Source organism: Rhagoletis zephyria, unplaced genomic scaffold (assembly GCF_001687245.7).
Source record: "Rhagoletis zephyria isolate East Lansing unplaced genomic scaffold, Rhagoletis_zephyria_1.1 Rzeph_scaffold_01408, whole genome shotgun sequence".
Taxonomy (NCBI): domain Eukaryota; kingdom Metazoa; phylum Arthropoda; class Insecta; order Diptera; family Tephritidae; genus Rhagoletis; species Rhagoletis zephyria.
The window spans coordinates 83514-106615 of record NW_016158492.1 but is presented as its reverse complement, the minus strand read 5'-3'; the positions used below and the strand labels follow the sequence as shown (position 1 = coordinate 106615).

At 40.1% G+C, this 23102-nt stretch overlaps 1 protein-coding gene across 1 annotated transcript; it reads right to left on the bottom strand.

Moving 5' to 3' along the window:
• Positions 1 to 6516: 6516 nt before the first annotated feature.
• On the bottom strand, positions 6517 to 20373 carry LOC108363913 (xaa-Pro aminopeptidase 1-like). The gene is made up of 5 exons (XM_017617443.1): positions 20068 to 20373; positions 19820 to 20001; positions 19620 to 19769; positions 11632 to 11652; positions 6517 to 6610 (listed from the first exon to the last, which is right to left on the bottom strand). Exons 1-5 carry the CDS (start codon positions 20371 to 20373, stop codon positions 6517 to 6519), a joined length of 753 nt encoding a protein of 250 aa, XP_017472932.1.
• Positions 20374 to 23102: the final 2729 nt, after the last annotated feature.

The following is a 23102-nucleotide window of genomic DNA, read 5'->3' as shown; positions in this document are numbered from 1 at the left end:
TGGCGAGTCGACACCGCCTCTTTGAAATATGTGTCGCCCCTCATCATACAGCGGTATGATGAGTTACAAAAAACGCGCCTGGTTTCCATATTGGACGGTTTCCTGGTCAGCGTCTGTACACCATGTTAGGTGCGGCTGTTAAATTGACCGGTAGACTCCGCGGCGCACTGGGAGTCCCTCGAAATCTCAAAAGTCTTCTCTTCGGCTGGAATGTAGAGGGTGATGTGAGCTTGCTCTGCCGAGGTGTTAGCTGCGGTGGGTATCAGGAACCAGCCCCTTCGGGCCTTAGTCAGGAAGTATGCATTGGACGCAGGAGTAGTAGCCAGCGTTGCCCCGGGCGAGCGCTGGTTCGTCCGTGTTTATCCGGAACCGGTAAAGCGAAGGACAGGCCGCAGGGAACTGGGGTAGGGGCATTGTCCCCGAGGGTATACCCGTTCCTGTCAATTTCGGCCCGCCCTCCTACACACGATGCGCTGGTACAGAAAATATATGGAGAAAATAATGAAAAATAAAAATAGCAGTAGTATAGATGACACCATCATGAGTTGCGGCACTCAAACTCCTGGTGATAGTGGAAGTAAGGTGCTTGAAGCTGATCCGTTCAGGAGAACACCAACTCAGAGTGGAGCATGCACGATTCTTAGAGAGTACAAAACCGCTGAAGTAGACCCGTTTAGGCGTGCGTCAAGGCTGGTGCGATCGCCAAATAAGGTACTCGCTGTGGATAATCCTGCAAGAGCGAGATCATCGCCGCCTGCACTGCAGGATAGCACTCCGCTGGCTGAAGCGAGACAATCGAGTGGTGATATCATGTCAGAACTAGGCGAGACAATCAGGAAGTTGATTGAAGCAATGCGCCTGCCGCAACGAACGATCAACAACCAGATCAGGGACTTACTCAACTCAGTAACGAGACTTCACGCCCGTGCCCAAGAAGAGTACAATAAAAAGAAAGAAGTCAGACGAAATGTTCCCCTCAGGCTCACAACAACAGAATCAACGCCGAAAAGGCCTCGTGAAGATAAACAGCTGCCTCGAAAGATACCACCCAAGAAGAATAGAGCCAACCACGAGGAAGTACGAAAGGCGACGGCTAGCGAGAGCAAGGGAGATAATATCAAAGACAAAGGAAAAGTGAATAAGGAGAATGACTGGACGCAGGTCCAACGCAAGACACAAGCCGACAAGAAGAAGAAGATGAACTATACACCGCCTCCGAGGCCGGATGCGAGTCATCGCAAGCGCTGAAAACATGTCATACAGCGATATACTTCGGGCTGTTAAAAAGAATGATGCTCTGCAGGAACTCGGTGAAAACGTTTCTCGGATCAGGAAGACTGCGAAGGGCGAGATCTTGCTTGAATTGAAAAAGGCGCAGATGAAGAACACGGGTGTATATGAGAAGGAGATAAGCAGGGTGCTAGGTGACCAAGCGCAGATCAGAGCGCTAACCCATGAGGTATCGGTAGAGATTCGCGACCTAGGCGAAATTACCACGAAGGAAGACATAGCCGAGGCGATACGATTGCAAGTAAAGGAGTTGAGCCTCTTTGACGAAAGAGCAATCAAAAACATCAGAAAGGCGTATACAGGTACGCAGACTGCGGTGGTAAGCCTTCCAGCATTGGATGCAAGACGACTGCTGGATGCCCAGAGGATCAAGATCGGATGGGTGGTTTGCCGAATAAGGGAAAAGCCGAACCTAAAGAAGTGTTTCAGGTGCTTGGAATTCGGGCACATGGCTAAAGCGTGCACCAGCGTGGATGACAAGAGTCAAAGTTGCATCAAATGCGGCGAAAAGGGTCACTTCCCAATGGCATGCAACAAAAAACCATTCTGTGGAGCATGCAAAAGCAATGGGAAGGAGGATACGGGCCACCAAATTGGCAGTAAGAAGTGTCTTCTTTATCAAGCAGCGTGCAAAAGGTTGAAATAAGAGTTGTACAGATCAACATAAATCATAGTGAAGCAGCACAGCAGCTACTGATGCATACAGTATACGAGGAGAAGATAGATGTGGCGATAATTTGCGAGCAGTACAAAAACCTAGACGTCGGAAACTGGGTCTCTGATCATGGGAACAAAGCTGCCATATGGGCGTGTGGGGGCAACTCTCTCCAAGACAAACCGCTCCTTGGGAAAAGCTACTATACTCGGGCGAAGATCCGTGGAATCAATTTCTACAGTTGCTATATTCCGCAGAGTGTGGCACAAGTAGACTATGAAAGGATCCTGGATAATCTAGAATAAGAAGCCCGAACTACAACGCCAAACGTGTTAGCAGGTGACTTCAATGCGTGGGCCGAGGAATGGGGCAGCAGCTATACAAATAGGCGAGGTGATTCTTTGCTTAAGGCATTCTCCTTTCTAGACGCGGTGTTACTCAATACCGGCGGAAGGAATACGTTCGAGAAAAACGGTCGCGGATCAATAATTGACATAGCGTTCGCCAGCCGCGCACTGGTGGGTTCAGCAAGTTGGCGGGTGTGCGACTTTTACACACATAGCGACCACCTTGCTATTATGATGGAAATCGGCAAGCATGCGCAGATTAGAGGGAGCCTGCACAAAACACAGACGAAAGGGTGGAGGGTGGAAACACTAGATGTGGAAATCTTCAGACTCATGCTAGACGGGAACCCAGACAGCTCGGATGACGTGGACCAGCAAACCGGCATCCTGGCGAAATACGTAAGCAAAGCTTGCGATGCCGCCATGTGCAAGAAAAGACAAAATACTGCAAGAAAGCCCGCATACTGGTGGAATGAGGAGATTGACACACTAAGAAGCGAATATCATAAAGCAAGACGACTCTCCCAAAGAAGCCAGGGTACGGCAGAGCATACAAGACTACGAGAATGCTTCAAGAGAAAACGCAAGGAGTTTAAAAAAGCGATCAAAAGAAGCAAGTCAATAAGCTTGAAAGAACTTTGTGAAAAGGTGGACGAGAACCCGTGGGGTGACGCGTACAAAATAGTCATGAAAAAGGTCAGAGGTGGTAGAGGTCAAGCACCAACCTGCCCTGTCCTCCTAGAGAAGTTGGTAAAAACGCTTTTCCCAGAGCAAGAACAGCAACCAAGTATGGTGACACCCGCTGTAGTGGAAGCAGTTCAAAACAACGAAGCGGAGGTAATCATGGCGGCGGAGAGGTTCGGTATCGCAAAGGCGCCTGGACTTGATGGTATCCCGAACAAGGCGCTTAAGATCGCTATTAAACATAACTCGAAGATTTTCGCTGAGCTTTATACGCAGTGCATGAATGAAGGAGTATTTCCGAAAGTATGGAAGAAGCAGCACCTGGTCCTACTTTAGAAGCCGAATAAACCGGCGGGTGAGCCGAATGCGTACCGGCCACTTTGCATGATCGACACGATGGCCAAAATACTGGAGAGGTTGATTTGCACACGTCTGGAACATCACCTAGAAGGTGAGCCGCCTGGCTTGTCTGAAAATCAATTTGGCTTTAGGAAACATCGTTCCACCATAGACGCTATTGGAAAATTGACGGGCACTGCGGGCAAGGCCATAGAGGGCGCCAGATGGATGTATGGCGATAAGAAATATTGTGCAGTTCTCACATTTGATGTACAAAATGCTTTCAACTCTGCATACTGGCCACACATTATGAAAGCATTGGAGGCGAAGAAAACACCGGCCTATCTACTGCGCATAATAAATAGCTACCTGTCTGATAGACTGCTATTGTACGACACGGACGAAGGTCCCAAACACTACGTTGTGACGGGCGGAGTGCCACAAAGCTCTGTATTAGGCCCATTGTTATAGAATGTGCTGTTCGATGGGGTATTACACCTCCCACTACCAAAGGAGGCCCAGATAATTGGGTATGCGGACGACATTGCCGTGATAATCGTTGCGAAAGAACTTTCCCAGATTCAGAGTATCTGCAATGAGACAGCATCGAAGATCAAGGAGTGGCTGACGATGACAAAGCTCCAGCTTGCGGGCAGAAAACGGAGGCGGTGCTTATTACGAGCAGAAAAAAGTTAGAAACAATCACCCTGAACATTGATGGCTACAATGTCGAAACGCAATCGTCGCTGAGGTACCTTGGTGTGATGATTGATGCGAGACTCAATTTCAAGACGCATATAGAAAAAGCCTGTGGCAAGGCGGCTGATGTGACAGCGGCTTTAGCCAGAATCATGGCAAACATTGGTGGCCCTAGTCAAAGTAGGAGAGCGCTCCTGGCTAAAGTAAGCCAGTCAGTACTGATGTACGCGGCGCCTATATGGGGAACAGCCCTGCGTCAAAAAACATATGCCAAGAAGGTGAAATCAGTTTTTAGGCTAAGCGCTTTCAGAACAGTGTCGCATGAAGCGGTTGGTATTATATATACTTTTACCTGACGCAGTTCCTCACAGGACATGGCTGTTGCAGGGAGTACCTCCTCAGATTTGGTCACGACGATCCGACAGAATGCTCCTTCTGCAACAGTGTCGGTGAAAACGTAGAGCATATCTTTTTCTCCAGATCGAGATATGTAGCTGAGAGAACAACCATAGAGAGGCTAATAGAGGAAAGGATGACACCCGATAACATGCTGAAATCGAAACAGGTGTGGGCTAAGATGAAGGAATGGTCCGCAGTAGCGCTTCAGGAGTTAAGAAAGAAAGAGTGGCAGCGGAGATGTGCAGATGCGCAAGTGATGAACAACTCTGTAAGGAGTGCGTGAAAAGCCTTCCTGGCTTAACGGCGGTCCCGCAGGGCCAAATACAAGCTACAGAAGTCGGAGTTAAGGGTTTAGTACGTAGGCGTACTGTCTGTGCGCGGTCCCGAATGAGGTGTAACTTTAGCGAGCAGTATGAATCGTGCATGCCATCCATGGTTGGCGGTATCTATGTAAGATTCCCCCTTCGAAACAAAAAAAAAATATTAAAAATCATTGCATATTTTGTTCTAGTGAGATACTGGTAATCTATATAGCCATGAAAGTTTTACACAACATAGAAGAAGAGGTAGCGGTCGTTTCCGCATACTTAACTCGATCTTTGTTTCTTTTTTATTATGACACTATTGAAGTAAATGAGCTATATGTACATAAATACGTACATATGTATGCATACGAATGGTTTTTTTAATATGTACGTACATACATAAACAATATACAATTATTTATTTGTAGGCAACTACAATATACAAATATGCATATATATGTATGTACATGTAAACATATTAAAGTCCAGCGCAAGTGTATTTGCCGCATTTCTGTCAATAAGTACTCCTTGCATTGTACTCTACTCCCAACACATTGTTACTCTTTTTCCGCATTTATACACTACTTGGCGTTGAGAGAGTAAATACTTGACGTACTTGCTATTACTCCACCAAAGTAGGTACCATGATACAAAAAAGAAGGTAGTTTCTTTACTACTATTTTTTGATTATAAAGCAGATTTTTGACATTTTTCTAAATGTAAACATTAAGTATAGCTTTGCCACATTGGAATTTTTTGAGAAGCGAGATTTTTGTTTTAATATTTGGGATTAATTACAAGAGTAAAAAAAGGCAAGTTGATGTGATCGATAATCAAATTTGAACGTTTTTCTCAAGCATAAAAATTATCTTTGAAGAATATCGATCTGCAGAGATAAGGAAATAAAATAATATCGAGTTTTTATACAATTATTTATTTTAAACCAAATAACCAAATTTACATATGTAACATGTAACAAAATATTACTCTATGTTGTAGTTTTCTTAATTTCTTTGCTGAAGCTTTGCATCTGTCCCCTTGTTGATATATGTATTTCGTGCTTTTGCACTCAGGAAATAAACAGCTCAATTTTTAGTTTCTTTCCTAAGTCACTAAGATTAAACAAAGTTTTTTAAGAAGAAAAATAAAATCCTTACTTTTTTATTTTGAGATCAAAAAATATTTAGAGGTCGCTCAAAGCACTCAAAAGTTTATTTAGGAAAAAAACCAACTTTTCGTAGAAATGGTATAGGATTCTTGAAAATCAATATTTTTCGATCAGGAAACTATTTCTCTTCAGGAGATTTACAATAATAATAACCAATTGTGTATTTAACCATTTTTTATAATAACTATATTTTATAGGTCTGCCGAAGGCCCCAGAAAATGTAATGGGGGGACAAATAAAAAATCCTTACTATTAAAAAATGGTTGAATAAACAATTGGGTATTATTATTGTAGGTCTCCTGAAGAGAACCAGAGTTTTCCGATCGAAAAATATTGGTTTTCAAGAATTCTATACCATTTCATCTAAAAGTTGTTTTTTCCATATAAAATATATAGAAAACTTTGCCGCTTGGAGCGACCTCTAAATATTTTTTGATTTGAAATTTAAAAAAATAGGTGTAAGTTTTATATACAAAATAAACTCTTAGCAACAATTTTCGGATCGCCATCGCAACTTTCGGACGTGTGCTATGAATGTCGACACGTTACAATGATGAAAATTGTTGCTAATGGGTTACAGAATGTTATGCATTAATGATTTGCCAAATTGTTTTAAATTCGCTAACTCTTTTATGTTCGCATATGACGTTTAACTCTTTTCTGTTGTACGTAGTCTTTCATTTTGTCAAAATCTTCAACTGGATCGGAATGCATTTGCGTATATCTTAATAAAAATATATGAGAGACAGTCTAGTAATAGCATCGTCCTTAACTATAATAGAGACAATTCTATGATATCACGAAGCTCCGAAAATAAAGACTTACTTGGGCTACCGTTTGCAAAGCACATCAAAATTATTTTGGTTGATTGGCTGTATAATAAATAAATTTAATAATAAATAATTTTTGCGGTGGGCAACATATTTACCGGTCTTTAATTTCACAGACGACATAGGTCGCTTGTTTTGCAAATATTAAGATGTGTAAAATTCAATTTTCTTTGTTGCTCAAATCGAAGAAAAGTTTTCTTTAAATTTTGTAAATTATATTTTTTTTTTACAAAAGAAATGATTTTTGAGGATTAGGTATGGTAGCATGAAATGTCACAATCTGCTTAATTGTCATGTAGTTAATATGGCGCCCGAAAAGTGACAATGAAACTACCTTATTTTTTGTATCATGGTAGGTACTCTACTTTCTCTCATCGCGTACGAGAGATATTTGTTGCTGCCAAAAGGGAGTAGCAAATCTACTCTCTGTATACTTGTAGTACTGTAAGTACTTGGGTATTAAATTTCAATTCTGGTTGTTAGCCTACTAGTTCGTATTGGCGGCGCTGGGCAGTGAAATTGAAAGAGTAAAAAAAGAATATGGAAATTGACGATGTAAGGAAATGTTTACGGCCTTATTTAAAAAAAATAACCAACAAATAAGTTGTCAAAAACAACAACTTAAGCAATGCTGCTTTACGACATAAAATTATTAGTGGCAAATCAAAATTTTGAAAAGTGCCGATTTTTACATTCGATAGTTGGACATGGTAGCGACGAGATATACGAGCATTTTTTTCTTAAGAGCTGCATACTGATTTAAGAATTTTTTTATAGAAGCAAATTTATTTTACATTTATTGTGCGTAATTTTATATGAATTTTTAGTTTTTCTTGAGAGCCTTTACAAATAAAAAAATTTCTGAATATGTACATACGTATGTACATACATACGCAGCCATATAACTTGATTTCAAGAGAAACGAATTTTCATTGGGCACATTCAGAAGGCGCAACAGCTCAGTAACTGGTGCGATTGCACCTTCTAAACGCGTTGTTGCGTACTTCTGATCAACTGAATAGTTGCGTGTTAGATGATTGTAATATTTTTCTGATCATTTGAGACATGTTGGTGTGTACCTTTGAGAGTTGAATTTGACAGCTAATGGATCACGCATAACGATCACTGATTTTTTTAGCAACGGTTGCGCTCAACTGCTGCGACTTCTGAACCCACCCATTGATACCTTTTTTTTTGATATTGAGTAAAACCAAATGCAAGAGATAGTTTTTGAATTTCATTGAGTTTTTTTTAATAAATACTAAAATTAGAGGTGTATGAATGGCGAAAGAAAAACTTTATCCGATTTTTTTAAATCGAAACTACATTTTTACATATGTACATTAAAGTGGTCCAAAAATGTATGTAAAAAAATATATACCGAAAAAAATATACCCATATTTTTTTATTTTGAAATAAAAAATAATTTAGGTAGTGCTAGAAGCGCTCAAAATTTTCCATGTATTTTATATGGAGAAAAAACAACTTTTCGTAGAAATAGTGTAGAATTCTTGAAAACCAATATTTTTCGATCGGAAAACTTTATTTATCTTCAGGAGATAATAATACTCAATTGTTTCTTTAACAATTTTTTCATGGTAACTATATTTTATAGGTCCTCCAAAGCCCTTAGAAAATGCAATGGGGGGACCAATAAAAATCTTTAATCATAAAAAAAATGGTTAAATAAACGATTTGATATTAATACTGGAAGTCTCCTGAAGAGAATCACAGTTTTCCGGTCGAAAAATACTGATTTTCAAGGGATTTATACCATTTCTACTAAAAATTGTTTTTTCCCCATATAAAATACATGGAAAACTTTGAGCGCTTTGAGCACTCCCTAAATATTTTTTGATTTAAAAATGAAAAAATAGGGGTATATTTTTTTCGATATAGATCAATCCTAGTGTGTGCTGGCATTAAAACTCCGACTTTATTTTTTTGGACCACTCTAATGTACATGCATACATAAACATATCTAATATGAAATTGAAATTTCACATCAATTTGCGCTATCTTCAAACCCATGGTTTCAATTGTACGCATATCGTCAGGGTTTTCCCCACAACTTGGTTTTGCTGCAGTGAAACGATAGAGCAAGTGAAGAGAAAAAATATATGCGGATTCTTATATATGTATGTATCTATGCACATACACTATTGAGAGAAATAGGGGTTGCGCCCATCACGGTACCGCTATTCATCTCTGAGTGAATTTGACTGAATCGTTGTTTGTATCACGTCACACTTGTGCAACTTGTTTACCTTTTTCCTGCAACATTTTTTCTTCTTCTTCCGTTCTTGCTCACGTTTTGGCATTTTTCTCTCGCAATTGCACCAGTGTGACGTTACACAAAAGTTATTCTCAAAAGTCCTCTCCGATGGGCGCAATCTTGTATTCTATCATTCTTGATGCACATATGCAGGCATGGGCAGAGAACGAGCACACGCTCAAAGAGCGTAATCAGCGTGTGTACGTATACAAGCAAGAGCGTAACGATGGGAACGCGACAGCATGCAAAATGAATTAGGCACACTAACACATTCTCACTTTTAGCTAACGCTTGTTTGTGGTAGTGCCCACCTCTGCACATATGTATCTATGCCAGTGGTTCACAGCGTTGGCAGAGCTCCCAATACAAGCGCAATATTTTTGTATCTGTATGTGTGTACTCAGTAAAATAGCTCGCGCAACCGATGCTTACAGCATGAAGTACAAACGCAAACTGACCGGCTGCTAGCGGCGCATAAGTTCTGTAGCTGCGCACCAGTGTTGCCACTTTAGCCGTTTTCCGGCTAGATTTAGCCGGTTGCGATAGCAAACAGCCGGAGAAATTTCGATTTAGCCGGCAGCCGATTTGTTAGCCGTTTTGCAGAAAAAATTAGTTTTTAGCCGATTTTGCCTTGTTTTCTTAAATTTCAAATATGTATATTTTTTTTATTTATTGTTTTTGATTAAGCGACCCAAAATCTGTTAGAAATGGCTACTAGCCTTATAGTGGAGAAAATTTTCATGTCAGGCAATTTGGCCGATTTCGCTTATTCTTGTTTTAAACGAAGAAGGGATTTTCTTCATAAAATGTTTGTTATAATTGTCTTAATTTTAAGTGTGAAGTTTTATTCGCAAACTTAGAAAATAAAAAATTGTTTTTAATATTTTTATTGAGCTTTGTACCACGATTGTTTATTAGGAAAAATTGAAATAGCAACAAAGTCTAAGCGGTAGAAGTTATAGCACTATTTCGGAGATCACCACATAAAAATTGTTTCACTGTTACGACACTTAAGATGCGTTTGTGTTTGGATATAATGCCAACAAACAGAATAAATATTACATGTAGATATTGTCTTCCCAGATAGCGCATATTCAATTCTGCCTAAATTACAAAACATAATTTTTGCCCACTCCCAAAGGTTTAAGGTAAGGGAAAATTTGATATTTTCAAGCACATATGTATTTTTTTAAATATCTTTTTAAACAAACTTTTTTGCTGAGAACTTATTTAAATTCCAAAAACCGAATGCCAACTTGAATTGAAGGAACCAACACTGAAGTGAGTCAAAATGAAAATAAAGGAGCACAAATTTCTATATAAAGCAAAACTCTATGGGAATCCTAGGAGACATCTGCCGGTCATATGACCGGTCATCTAAATGGGAGATCTGCAGTCTTTTGGCATCATATTTTACATCAGAATTGAAGGGATTTCTGAAAAATCTGACCAGTTCTTTTGTGTAAATGTGATTTTGCATCCCTTGTCAACATATGGCCTCGGTTGATGTTAACTTAAGGTCGTTGTTTTACTGCCTTAAAATTGAAGGGAAATTTTTACAGCGTTTCTTATGTGTATTGGTTTCTATTTTAGTGTATTGAGAATCGTTCAGTGTGAAAAGGCCTTGTAGGGAAGACAATAGGTTTGTTCGTCGAAAATCCAGCGAGAGTTATCACTCAAAATATTGTCCACGGTTGCATTTCAAACAAAAGAAATTTGTATAGAATTTATAAAATTCTTTCAGAGGGGGGGGGGGCAAAAACAGGATCTACGTGTATATATCTTGTCAGTCCGACTTTCTTCAACATACGTTTCAATTTCTTTGTCTGGTTTACTATATCGACTCTGGTTGAGATTGCTTTCCGATTAAGAATACAGTTTTTTTTGCCAAGTACCTTTCAAATCATTGGAATTAACTAAATTAATTAAGTAAACAAGTATTAACTTACATTTTTCATTTTAAAATCGATCCAGTTTGTAAATTTTTAAATTTAACGAAGTTGTTTATTCAAATTATCGTCGACAAAAAATCCAACCATGAGCCACAATCATATGTTTTTCCTAATTGCAAATTCTTCCTGGCAAAATTTTTTCGGGCTCGAATTTGTAACTTCTCTTCAAGAAATAGTCCTTTTACCCGTGATTTATTTAAATAAAACATGTGAAATTTAGTTGAAACATTTCAGCCGTTTTTAGCCGGTTTTATATGCCAATTTAGCCGGTTCGTCCAAAAAGTTCTGGCAACACTGCTGCGCACACACGACTTGCATGCAGCGTTGCCAGGTTGACGTTTTTAACGTCATTTGGACGTTTTTTGTATCCTGTTGACGTTTGGACGTTTTTTGTGTTAAAAATTAGGTTTTTTAACTTCCCAGTAATTTTTCTCTGTTACTAAATCTTGTAAGTAGAACTGATTTTGAATTATTTTCTTAATAAATCTTTACAAGCTTTGTGCTTCAAAAGATATTTATTCTTTGGACACAGATGACTTAAATATGATGGAAACCAAGCGTACGCGCATTTCTTTTGGATTCTCGGACTAAGGATCCCGTGTTCAAAGGCTGGTTGTGTAAACACTTGAGGTTACGAGGCTTATTGTAATGTTTGCTATTGCACATTAAAAGCCAAATCAGGAAGAGCCGATCTATTGCAACACGCACGCTGTAAAGAATAGTATTTTAAAATTTTATTATAACCGCATGTGTGAGCGGAGTAAATTGTATTGATTTTTATTTTGTCCGAATTCTTCCTTAAATACTATTTTACAATATGTTTTACTTATCATAATCATTGCTTAAATCTATGCTTGTTGTTAGTGAGTGTGTATATGTGTGTTTGCGGCAGAGGCCGGGCGTAAGCATATGTAAAGCAAAGCAGTGTTTGTTTAAATATGCATTCCGTCTTGTCAGCAATTATACACATGTCGGTGTTGCGTATAGTGGTAATGAACTGAAGTGACAAAGAATGTCATCAAGGTCTTTTGATAATGATATTTGATATTTATTTGTGCGAGTTGAATTGTGAAATGATTTGGGTTAGTTTGCTTCGACTTGTTTGTTCTTTAAAAGTCGCACTGCATACTACACACTACAACGCTCACAAAAGCATAAAAAAAGCTGAGCAGCATAAAAAGTCGGAAAAAAAGAGGGCGACTTTTTTAGGACTTCATTGAAAATGTAATGAACGCAAAAAAGGCTAAAAAAATTGCTATGCTCCTTCTTAGCAGAACGTAATTTAGCATTTTCGGCAACCAACCCCCGAAAAAAAATTATTAAAAATCAACGCGATTATTTAGCGCCTTTGAACTTGCACATTATTGCCCTGAAATTTAATGGGCTATCACTGCATACCAAAAAAAAAATCTACAAAATCTGAATAAAAAGTTGAGAATCTAGCTGAAACTTTGCCGATTTTTTATAATTTTTGCACAACGTTTGAAATGTGGATTTATATTTTATATAGATATATAATGAGCTTGGTTTTTATGGAAAAATAATGAACAAAAGAGAAACAACCAAAATCGATCAAAATGTTGATGACTTAATCAGCAGATCACAAGTGTATGTATAAAACGATTTTTATATTAACGATCTCAAACCAGTTTACAATGAGTTTTAAATGTGCTTTGTCAAAATGACATTTTAATATACCTTACGTACATATGTACCTTTGTATACAATAAAAGTTTAATAAGAACAACTTTTTGTACATTCATTTGTAAAAGACGTTTTTGGGTAGGAAATGACGTTTTTTCAGACCAAGAGGGACGTTTTCTCATGCCGAAGACCTGGCAACACTGCTTGTATGGGAAAGCCGAGAAGCTCCCGGAGACTGCCGTGTGCACCGCTGATCTATGCACATACGTATCTATGCACATACATACATATGTACTTAGGTACGTATATCAGCATTTTAGTTGAAAGTACNATTCTTGCCACAAATGTATGTTTTCTTCGAAAATACTCAAGTACTACCAGTAGAGTACTCTACTGTCAAATACCTTTTACTCGCAGTAGTTGCGGAAAGCAAAGTAAATACTCTACGCGTCTTGCTATTGATCAGTAATTTACGTACGCTTGCAGAAACTGGTTTATGCTTACTCACACTTGACCCGAACGATGAGAGTAAAGGAGGGAAAGTACTTGCGCGGCGATCGGATGTCTTTTTAGGCCGTTTAAATGGAATTGCGCAGGAGTTTAATACATATATATATGTATATTTGTACTAACATCTTCCTCCGGAATACTTTCCACACATTGGCTACTCCCTTCCACATATTCTGTGCAAACAAGCTCAAAACTTTCTGATCTAAATCAGAAAGCGGAGCTGTTAACATTGGAGCATTTCATGTTGCCGCCGTTTGCTTCCTGCGCTCTCTTGCCTTGACGGAAGTCCGGCTTTTCAAATCGCGCCAAACCTAATACAAAAATTGCAATTATTGTGTCTTGCAGATATCATCTACTATAACTTACTACTTGCCACTGAGCTGCAGATTTTTCAGCCCCATTTGTGCTATTTAGCAACATTGCTAACTCTTCCCATTTCCGGGAAGCTTCTTGCCGGCCATGAATCGCGGAGAACTTGCCTTCCGCAAGGCCCTTATTGCCAAGGAAAAAGTCCAGAATCTTATGGTACTGCTCCGTAGTAGCTCTAGCACTTCTGTTTTTTTTTCATATTATATTCACAAACAATCCCGACAATAATAATGCGCGCAACAATAATCAAATTTTCTTTTAAATAACAAGTGACAAACGGCAATATTGCCATATTTACCTTTGCAATTAACGAAAATCGTCGTAAACTTCTTTACCGACATGCATAACGAATTCTGTCGTTAAGTATGTTTTAGAGAATAGCCTATTCGCTACTGCAAGCTACAAACGTCGTTCATTATCAATAACGAATATCGGTCGTTAGGAAAAATGGTGTGATATAAAGTCAATTGATAGTAATACCTTTTCAACAGGGAAATAAAAAAAATTTGGAAATAAAGTCATTGACGCTATTTCCTCATTCAAATGGAAATAGCGTCAACAATGCTTAAAGTATGTTGATTCATAGAAAAAAAATGTTATTCTTACAATAAACATTGCCCCGTTAGTGTTGTTTTATAATAGATGAAAAAGGTTATTGCCAAATCCTCAGTGTGGTGCTATTAATCCACACACAATCATGAACTACCACCAATTGATTTTATTAATAAATTTAAAATAACGACTATAGTAAAAACACGATGCGAAACGAAACGAAACGAAACGAAACGAAAAACGCAGCTGGAATACGGGAAATATTTGAAGAGTATAGAAATGATCCAGAACTTACAAAACATGTTTCGTTTCCACAAAAATAAAGCGAACATTATTAAATTGAAGAAAAAGTTCATGTCCAAATAAACCCGGAGGAATACTGAAAGAATTCGGTCTAAGCTGGAAAAGAAACCAACCTTTCTATAAGGAAACAATTATAGAAAAGGAATTTTTTTACACTGTATTCATGTCTCCGCCAGCAATTTGTGACGACATCATTTAAAAGCAGCTAAGGAGAACGACGACACTATTTACATTCCTACGACAGCTGGTTCTACGTACCGGAATGACTCGGGTTTTACCCGACCAAGGGCTGTTGTTTCGGCGATCTAACCCCGTTTAGGTCGGCGAAGTATCTCAGAAGTTGTTCGTCCATAGGGCTACATTTGCTACGCTTTCTTCTGCTCAGGGCTGGCATCAAGTCGAAACCCAGGGCCAGAAACCTACACCTGCTGTGTATGCCAGAGACGACTACACCACAACTCCACCTCAGTCAAGTGCAATGCTTGCGAGGGGTGGAGTCACCTCAGAGTCTGCTCACGATTACTAACACATCGGCAGTGGACCACGTCGATTGTGCCCCCCTGCTGCTCAAACAGAGCAGCTTCCACGGCTAACCCCAGTCCACCTGAGCAGCCCAACACAAACACCACAGCACAACAACATAACAACACAATAAACCACACGACAACCACGACAGACCACAGAACACAGACAACCATACCACCACCCACACGCCGCCGCCAACAACTCTTGGTTCCTCCTACAATCTGCACGGTATGTCAGACCAGGATATTCCGTAATGTGACCTCAGTCAAGTGCAACACCTGCCTTGGCTGGTGCCACTTTAGGGCATGTTCAGGTCTGCGCACCACGCGAGATTGGACGAGGAACTTCGAGGGCCCGTGTTGCACTGCGTGGTCGCAAACCTCAACTGCGACGCCACCCACCACCACAGGGCGGCAACAACCTCATCAGCGCACACAGCCAATGGCGTCACGTCTACACACATCTCTCACACCCCGCATTACCACACGTCTCCCGAACCACCGTCAAACGATCGTAGGGGAACTGACTTGGCCGAGCAGATAGACGATTCGACATTCTGCACAATGAACGACGGCGTACCGACCAGGATTATGGGCAGCTGCTGCAGCTCGCCAGACATAGAACAGTCAGAGCTGGTCTGATAAACAGCATATCATGACGACCTATGCTGACTTTGGCATCAGACCATCTGCCCATAGTCATCTCGATCGATAAACCAACCGACTTTGCTTCCGCGGAGCACCGGACCTATATCAACTTCACTAAAGCTGACTGGGAAGGCTTCGCGGAATTTACTGAAAACACCTTCGCTGCTCTCCCCACACCAACCGAAGTCCATTTTGGTGAACATAAGTTCCGCAGGGCTGTCACCGCTGCTGCAGCTCGCTTCGTACCGGCAGGATGTATTACAGACCCACACCCAAAATTCCCTGCCGAAGCGACTGTTCCGGCCGATAAGCGTGACATCCTTCGTCAGGCCGATCCCGGAGATCCCTGTATCAGGGATCTCAACGCGGAGATTCGGCAACTAGTGAACGTACATAAGCGAAAGAAGTGGGAAGAGCATCTGAAGACCTGTAACTTCACCTCTGGTGTGAGTAAGCTTTGGTCAACCGTGAGGTCACTGTACAATCCGACGAAGCACGACGACAGAGTCGAAATTTCTTTCGGCGACCATGCTTCGTCGGACCCTGAGCGATGCGCGAGCTATTTTAGCCGGCAGTTCATACTGCATCCTCCGGTGGACAAAGCCAAGCGTCAAGTGACCAGAAGGCTGCACAAACTGCCAGCAACTTGTGCCCCCCTTGCTTTCACTTGCGGTGAAGTTCAGGTGGCCATCGGGAAGGCGAAAGCCTCCAAAGCCATGGGTCCCGACGGAATATGCATGCTGATGCTGAAAATTTTGGGTCCTGCGGGAGTAGCGTACCTAAGTGAGGTCCTCAATTTGTCAATGGCCACTCTCATCATCCCAGACATCTGGAAGGTGGGGAGAGTGGTCCCACTGCTCAAGCCGGGGAAGCCCGCCAACATAGGAGATTCGTATCGACCGATAACACTCCTTCCGGTAGCGAAGACACTTGAGCCCCTGCAGCTCTAGTATTTCACGAACCACCTGGCCCCAGCGAAGCATCAGCAAGGGTCCCTGTGAGAGAACGATTCTAGTAGCGTTGGACCTGTCAAAGGCTTTTGACACTGTCAGCCATTCCACGCTACTAGAAGATATGAGGCTTCCTCTCTCCCACAGCGGCTCAAACGGTGGTCGGGAAATTATCTGTGTGGTCGACACTCGTCGGTAATGTTTAGGGACAAATCGAGCAAGCTTAGGAAAATCAAACAGGGGGTTCCACAGGGTGGTGTCCTTTCCCCGCTACTGTTCAACTACCATATGTCAAAGCTCCCTCAACAACCAGAGGGAATCTCGATTGTCTCTTACGCCGATCATTGCTCGATCATGGCGAGTGGGAATGGAATTGATGACTTCTGTTCGAAAGTAAACGGGTATATCTCCGATATTTCTCGCTTCTTCGCTGCAAAGTGTCTAGCCCTCTCCCCTACGAAATCCTCTGCGACCTTGTTCACCACCTGGACAAAGGAGGTCAGGCTACCGCTGGAAATTCACGTCGATAACACACCAATTCCGACGGTGAATAACCCCAAAATACTCGGAGTAACATTCGGCAGCCTGCTCTCCTTCTCTGCGCACGCAACCGCTATTGTCAACAAAGTACAGAGCCGCAACAAGGTCCTCAAGTCGCTAGCCGGCAGTACTTGGAGCAAAGACAAAGAAACATTGCTGGCAACATAGAAGGCAACAGGCCGTCCGGTTTTAAACTACGCAGCACCAGTATGGTCGCCGTGGACTAGTAGGACGCAGTGGATGAAGCTACAGACAGCACAGAACACCGCGCTCAGGACAGCGACTGTATGCCGCCTGATGTCTTCGGAACACCACCTCCATGACTAGACGAAAATGCTCCCAATCAAGGAGCACAACATAATGCTCTGCAAGCAGCTTCTGGTTGGGAGGCACAGACGCGGCCACCCAAACAGACAGCTGCTTGCAGAGGAGCCCTCGCCTAGGCACGTAAGGAGACATCTATACGAACTGACGGACGAAGTCCAGAGGTTCATTAAGCAGCCTCTGGACCCGTCAGCATACCGACAGGCCCTGAACGGCATTGACAGGGACTCAGAGTCGTGTTATGTAGACTTTAGACCTGTGAATGCCGTTCTAGGCACACAATCACCGGACATTGACGTGACGGAGCTTCATCTGCCTCGGGAGACAAGAACCATTATAGCCCAACTTCACTCTGGCTACTGCAGCAGGTTAAACTCATACCTGAGCAGATTAAATGCGGATGTGCCAAATGAGTGTCCGGCATGCGGAGAGACCCCTCACGACTCGAAACATCTCTTCGCATGCCCGGAAAACCCGACAACCCTAACGGATTTGTCCCTGTGGACCGACCCTGTAGAGGCTGCACGCTTCTTAGAGCTGCCGTTAGTGGAACTTGGCGACAACGACTGAGATATCAACCGATCTGGGCGGGGTTGTTGTAGCCGCTATAACAACAACAACGACACTATTTACTAGATGGCACATTCAAGCCAATGTGCCAAAATGCGGGTATAAACAATTATTGATTATTTAATACCGGAACCGATATCATGTAAGTTAATTGATTGGTTTTTGGTTTTTACACACTTTTGAAACACAAATTATATGCGTTTTTACTGCAACCAATTTGTTCCAATAACTTACAAATATGAAAATGTGAAATATCGAGGGCTTAAATTCTTAATACCCTCTATCTGCAATTTGAACAAAAAATAATTTGCGATTTTAGAAACCATCTGGGACTTATTACCTGTCATCACTGATATATTACTTCTGTCAAGCGTTATATAAGGTAGCATGAATATCACCGATGACAGTTTAATCTTAGGTGGATTTTTATATCAGAATCTCATCTTTGTGAAAAGTGTGCAGATAAAGGGTATTATTGAATGTAAGCCTTTGATATGTAAAATATATAAAAATTGTATTTCAACGTATACAAACAATAAATCTACCTGCGTTACAGCATGGCGGGAGAGGGGGGGGCGTGCGTAGCGTGACGTGGTGTGGCGCGCGGACGATGGCCGCCGCGAAGCTAAGCAACTTTGGCAATGTCAATTGACTTTATTTCGCACCAGGGTGGGAAATAAAATCAATTGACCTTATTTCCGTTGATCTTGTTACCTGTCACCGGCTGAGATATATGCAATCCATATGGCGGCAAGGTTGGTGGGCATGATTGACTTAGCTCCATCTAAACTTGCCTTCGTTCTTGACAGTCAGGTGGCTATCAAAGCCTTAGGGTCGGCAACGTCTAACTCGATATGCGGTAAAGAATGCCAAAGATCCCTAGAAGCTCTACAGCAACACATAATCAAGCGGCCCAAATCGTGAAACCTCCCCTACGATTTCTGTCTTCAGAAGTCAAAAGACTGGCTAGGGCAGCCACTAACAGTAGGTGGGAAAATTTTCACACTTGCAGGGTATCGCGATCGCTCTGGCGACGGCTCGATGAACGAAGAATAAGGAGTCTATTAAGGCTTTCAAAGTCAAACGTTAGGCTTCCCACAGGAATATTAACAGGACACTGGACCTTTGTTACATGGCAGCCAGGTTCGGAGCCCCGCATAACGATTTCTGTAGAAGCTGCAGGGATGAAAAGGAGTTAGAATCCGTCCATCACTTCATTTGCGAGTGTCCAGCACTTCGAGGAAAACACCTCATGTTTCTTGGGGACAACTTCTTCGAGAACCTGGATATCTTGGGGAAAGCTCCTCTGGAAGGACTGCTGGGATTCGCCAGAAAATCAAAATGATTCGAAGACATGTAGGGATAGGCTTGTGGTAACCCCCCATGGGCATCACAATGGGCATTCGCGGCCTCCGAGTGAACTCTTTGCAGAGCTGCCCGTTTAACCTCACCTAACCTAAAGGCAGCTTTACACGGACGAAAATGCGGAAGACAATAAAAAAAATAAAAATAAATAATCAACAGAAACATTTAGCTATTACCTTATTAGATATATTAAAAATAAATGAGCCATAAAACTCCAAACTCATTTTTGTTGAAAATGTTGTTATATATTCTTAATCTTTTAAGAGATTGGAGAATAGGGCTAATTCTGTAAAACCCTTGTGCATAAATCTGTATTATCTTCTGTCAAAAATACTGAAATCATATCGATGTTTGTAAACGAGTATACATCTACTTACAAATACTGGGCACCGGAATCACATAAATAAATTTCATTATTTGTTATGGAACGATTGGTATTCTCAGTTGGATGGTAATGTATTATGGAACCATTAGGTCCACTCGCATTTATAGTTGGAAAGCTTAACCCCATAAAGTATTTATTTTTACTGAAAATATAGAAATTAGGCAAAACCGATTTTTTTTTAGAAATACTTACGATCGAAAGGCTTCAAGTTTTGTAGCTCCAGATAGTTCACTTATGTTTTCGCCATTTTGAATAGCATGTTCCAGCCAAGCGAAATATTTACAAAGTGCAACTCCATCACGAATATGACAGTTAATAAATCCATCAATTTCACTTTTATTTTTAATCGCTTTGTTGATAGCTATAGGTGTAATCTAAAACACATGAAACTCGAACTATAAGCTTTGCAAACATATTTTTCACATCTGTAATGTTCTTACTTCTTGTATTCTTAATTTTTTAGGTATCTTGGAACATAAGAAATAGCTTGAGTTAGGAGAAATCCATATTTTTCCACTTGATAATATACTTATTGAAGCCTGTAATTCGCTTCCAATACAGTCATATGGTTGAACATGAATGGCGACACCATTTTGCTTTTGATAATTTTCAAAGTTTTCTGGAAGTTTTGATTTGTCAATGAATAGTTTAATACTATTGAAATCAATAATCAAATACGCGAAAAATATGGGATTATAATCAATATCTGATCCACGCAAGTTTAAAAACCCTGAAAATATAAACATAATATAGCATTATTAAATCACATATATAGATTGTTATGTGCATACATATACACTTAAACATACCTACATACATATGTATGTATTGCCAAGCCATGAACCAACTATACAAGATCACGTAAGAACGGGGCCTTGTATTTGTAATTGTTTTCGAGAAAAACGTTTTTGAAAGCGGGCTCATCAGCTGAGCTTTTGTTGACATGCCAACCACCACTATTTTCCACTTTTTATTAACTAAAGAATATTTAATTCCACACGAAAACCTGTTTTAAAACATTTTAATGAAGAATTTCACCTAAATTGTGTGTTTAAAGCGGCTGACAACAATTTTGGTTCTCGTTCCTTGATTTATTTTTGTTCCAGCGAAACATGATGTAGAAACCGCTAAAAATCGCCTTTTTTAGTCCCTTGTTCTTGCGTGATCTGGTGTCATTCGTTCATTTTGTCAAGCTCGTAAACATATCGTAGTTATCAATGAGGTAATGAATAAATTTGTTTTTATTTTATGGCCTTATAACAATTATATTCACCTTTTTAATGAGCTTACGGAAAAGAAACAACAATTTAGAAAAAATGGTAGAAGTTATAGCTATTTCGGAAATCACCACTGGGATTCGATCCAACGACCCCAGCTGACTCAGCCAGTTGCCTACGCACCGTGCTATGTTCGCCTTGTAAATTCTTGTTGCTTTTTGAGGCATTTCATGTCACCGCGGCCACCTGTGTGCGCGACCTCTCAGGATTTGGATGAAATTTTAAGAGATTGAAGGTCTAGGTGACACGAATATCCGTGCAGCATATTTTGCCGATATGACGTAGGGTTGCCTATTTACACGGGACTTAAATTTTAAGAAAACGTCATACATACCTTTCTTTAAAGTGCTGTATCTGGGAAACCTTTTAACGAAACTTAATGATAAAAATGTATTTCTTCCGTCTTATTATGGGCTTTAATTGCACATTTTTTACAACGTATAAAAAACAAAAATAAATTAATCAAACATTTTTCTTTTTGATTTTTTTTTGATTATAGCATATTTAAAAGTTTTTATTTTGGCATAAAAACATTGTCTATAATGTCAACTTTAAGCACCCAATGGGCTACTTATGCGTTCGGACTCTAGATCGTCTAACGCTCGAGCAATATGATAAATGGACTTTGAAATTTTATTAAATTGTATATTTTTGAAAGGTGTGTAAAAAGCAAAAACAATATTAATAAATCATATTAACTTTATATTTATATTTATGTAACCTAGACCTTCAATCTCTTCAACTTTCATCCAAATCCTTAGAGGTCGCGCACAGAGGTGGCCGCGGTGACATGAAATGCCTTTTTTTCCACTTTTTCATTTGTGAAGCCAACTACAATCAAGCGCAACTATTCCAGTTAAAGGCCTGCAAATGTTGAACTATAAAACATAGCGACATGTGTCACATCATGCAAGTGCCAGTTCATATTATGTCGCTCATACATGTTTCACAGTAACATATGAAGACACTGTCGAATAATCAACACAAGCAACATATGCGACACATGCGACATAGTCAGCATTGTTAATTATTTTTATTTACGGGAAGAGATTTTGTAAATTTCTTAAGCACCTATTATAGTAAAATGCATTAAAGAATTATCTAATTAAAAACCCCTATATATTTTCATCCAAGGCAGGATCAAACAGTATTAAAAATATGCTACAGAAGCACAACAGCGAACGACAGCATAGCTAAGTAGCAACGACATGCTAAAACAGTATGTTCGAGATGGAATGACATGGCATAACACCTTGTTTGAGTTGACATGACATAGCAATGCATGCAATTTTTGAAAAAGACATTTTTACAGAAAATATTGAATTTTGCAGCTATCTAATTCCAGTGCTATTTAAACTTGATCATATTGTTGTTGGTTTTGGTGCTTTTTTTGTTAATAATTATATTTTTAGAATGTAGACCTTTTTTCAAGGTGTGCTCGTCCTTAAGTGATTTGTTTTTTGTATTTGATGGCCTTATAACAACTACATATATTCAGCAATGAGCTTGAGGATGTTTTTAATTAAAAATGGTTGTGGAAAAGCAACAATAATTTTGAAAAAATGGTAGAAGCTATTTCGGAAATCACCACATTTCCTCATCCGACTTCTTTCAGTGGGATTCGATCCCATAACCCCAGCTGACTCAGCCAGTGGCCTACGCACCGTGCTAAGTTCGCCTTTAAATTCTTGTTTTTTTTCATTTTTTCATCTGGGAAGCCAACTACAATCAAGCGCAGCTATTCCAGATCCTTTTAAACTTGATCATGTGGTTGTTGGTTTTGTTGGTTTTTTGTTAATAATTCTATTTTTAGAATGTTTAACTTTTTTTAGGTGTGCTCGTCCTTAAGTTATTTGTTTTTGTTATTTTATGGCATTATAACAATTATATTCAACAATTTTAGTGAGCTTGAGGCCGTTTTTAATGAAAAATTATTGCGGAAAAGCAACAATAATTTTAAAAATAGTTTAGAAATGATAGCTATTTCGGAATCATTACAACGCTTTTATCAACTTGCAATGTTGTGTTCCAGAAACTTTCAATGTTGTGGATCCAGAAACTTTCAATGTTGTGTGTCCGACACCAAAGCAAAGCTTTGAAAAGCTCCTATAAAAAAGCATAGTGAATAGGGCGAGGTAGATGACATCTAGATGTCGCCCTATGTACTACGTTTGCTACACCGGAAATAGACGACACGC

Bases quoted from the DNA above. Each gene is read 5' to 3' on its own strand.
- LOC108363913 (XM_017617443.1), bottom strand. From the start codon at position 20,373: ATGTTTATATTTTCAGGGTTTTTAAACTTGCGTGGATCAGATATTGAT. The intron at 19,770-19,819 runs GTAAGTATTTCT...CTATATTTTCAG, and splicing joins AAACTTGAAGCCTTTCGATC to TAAAAATAAATACTTTATGG. The intron at 6,611-11,631 runs GCTCTTCCTGAT...ATTTTTATTAAG, and splicing joins GTGCGTGTTGCAATAGATCG to ATATACGCAAATGCATTCCG.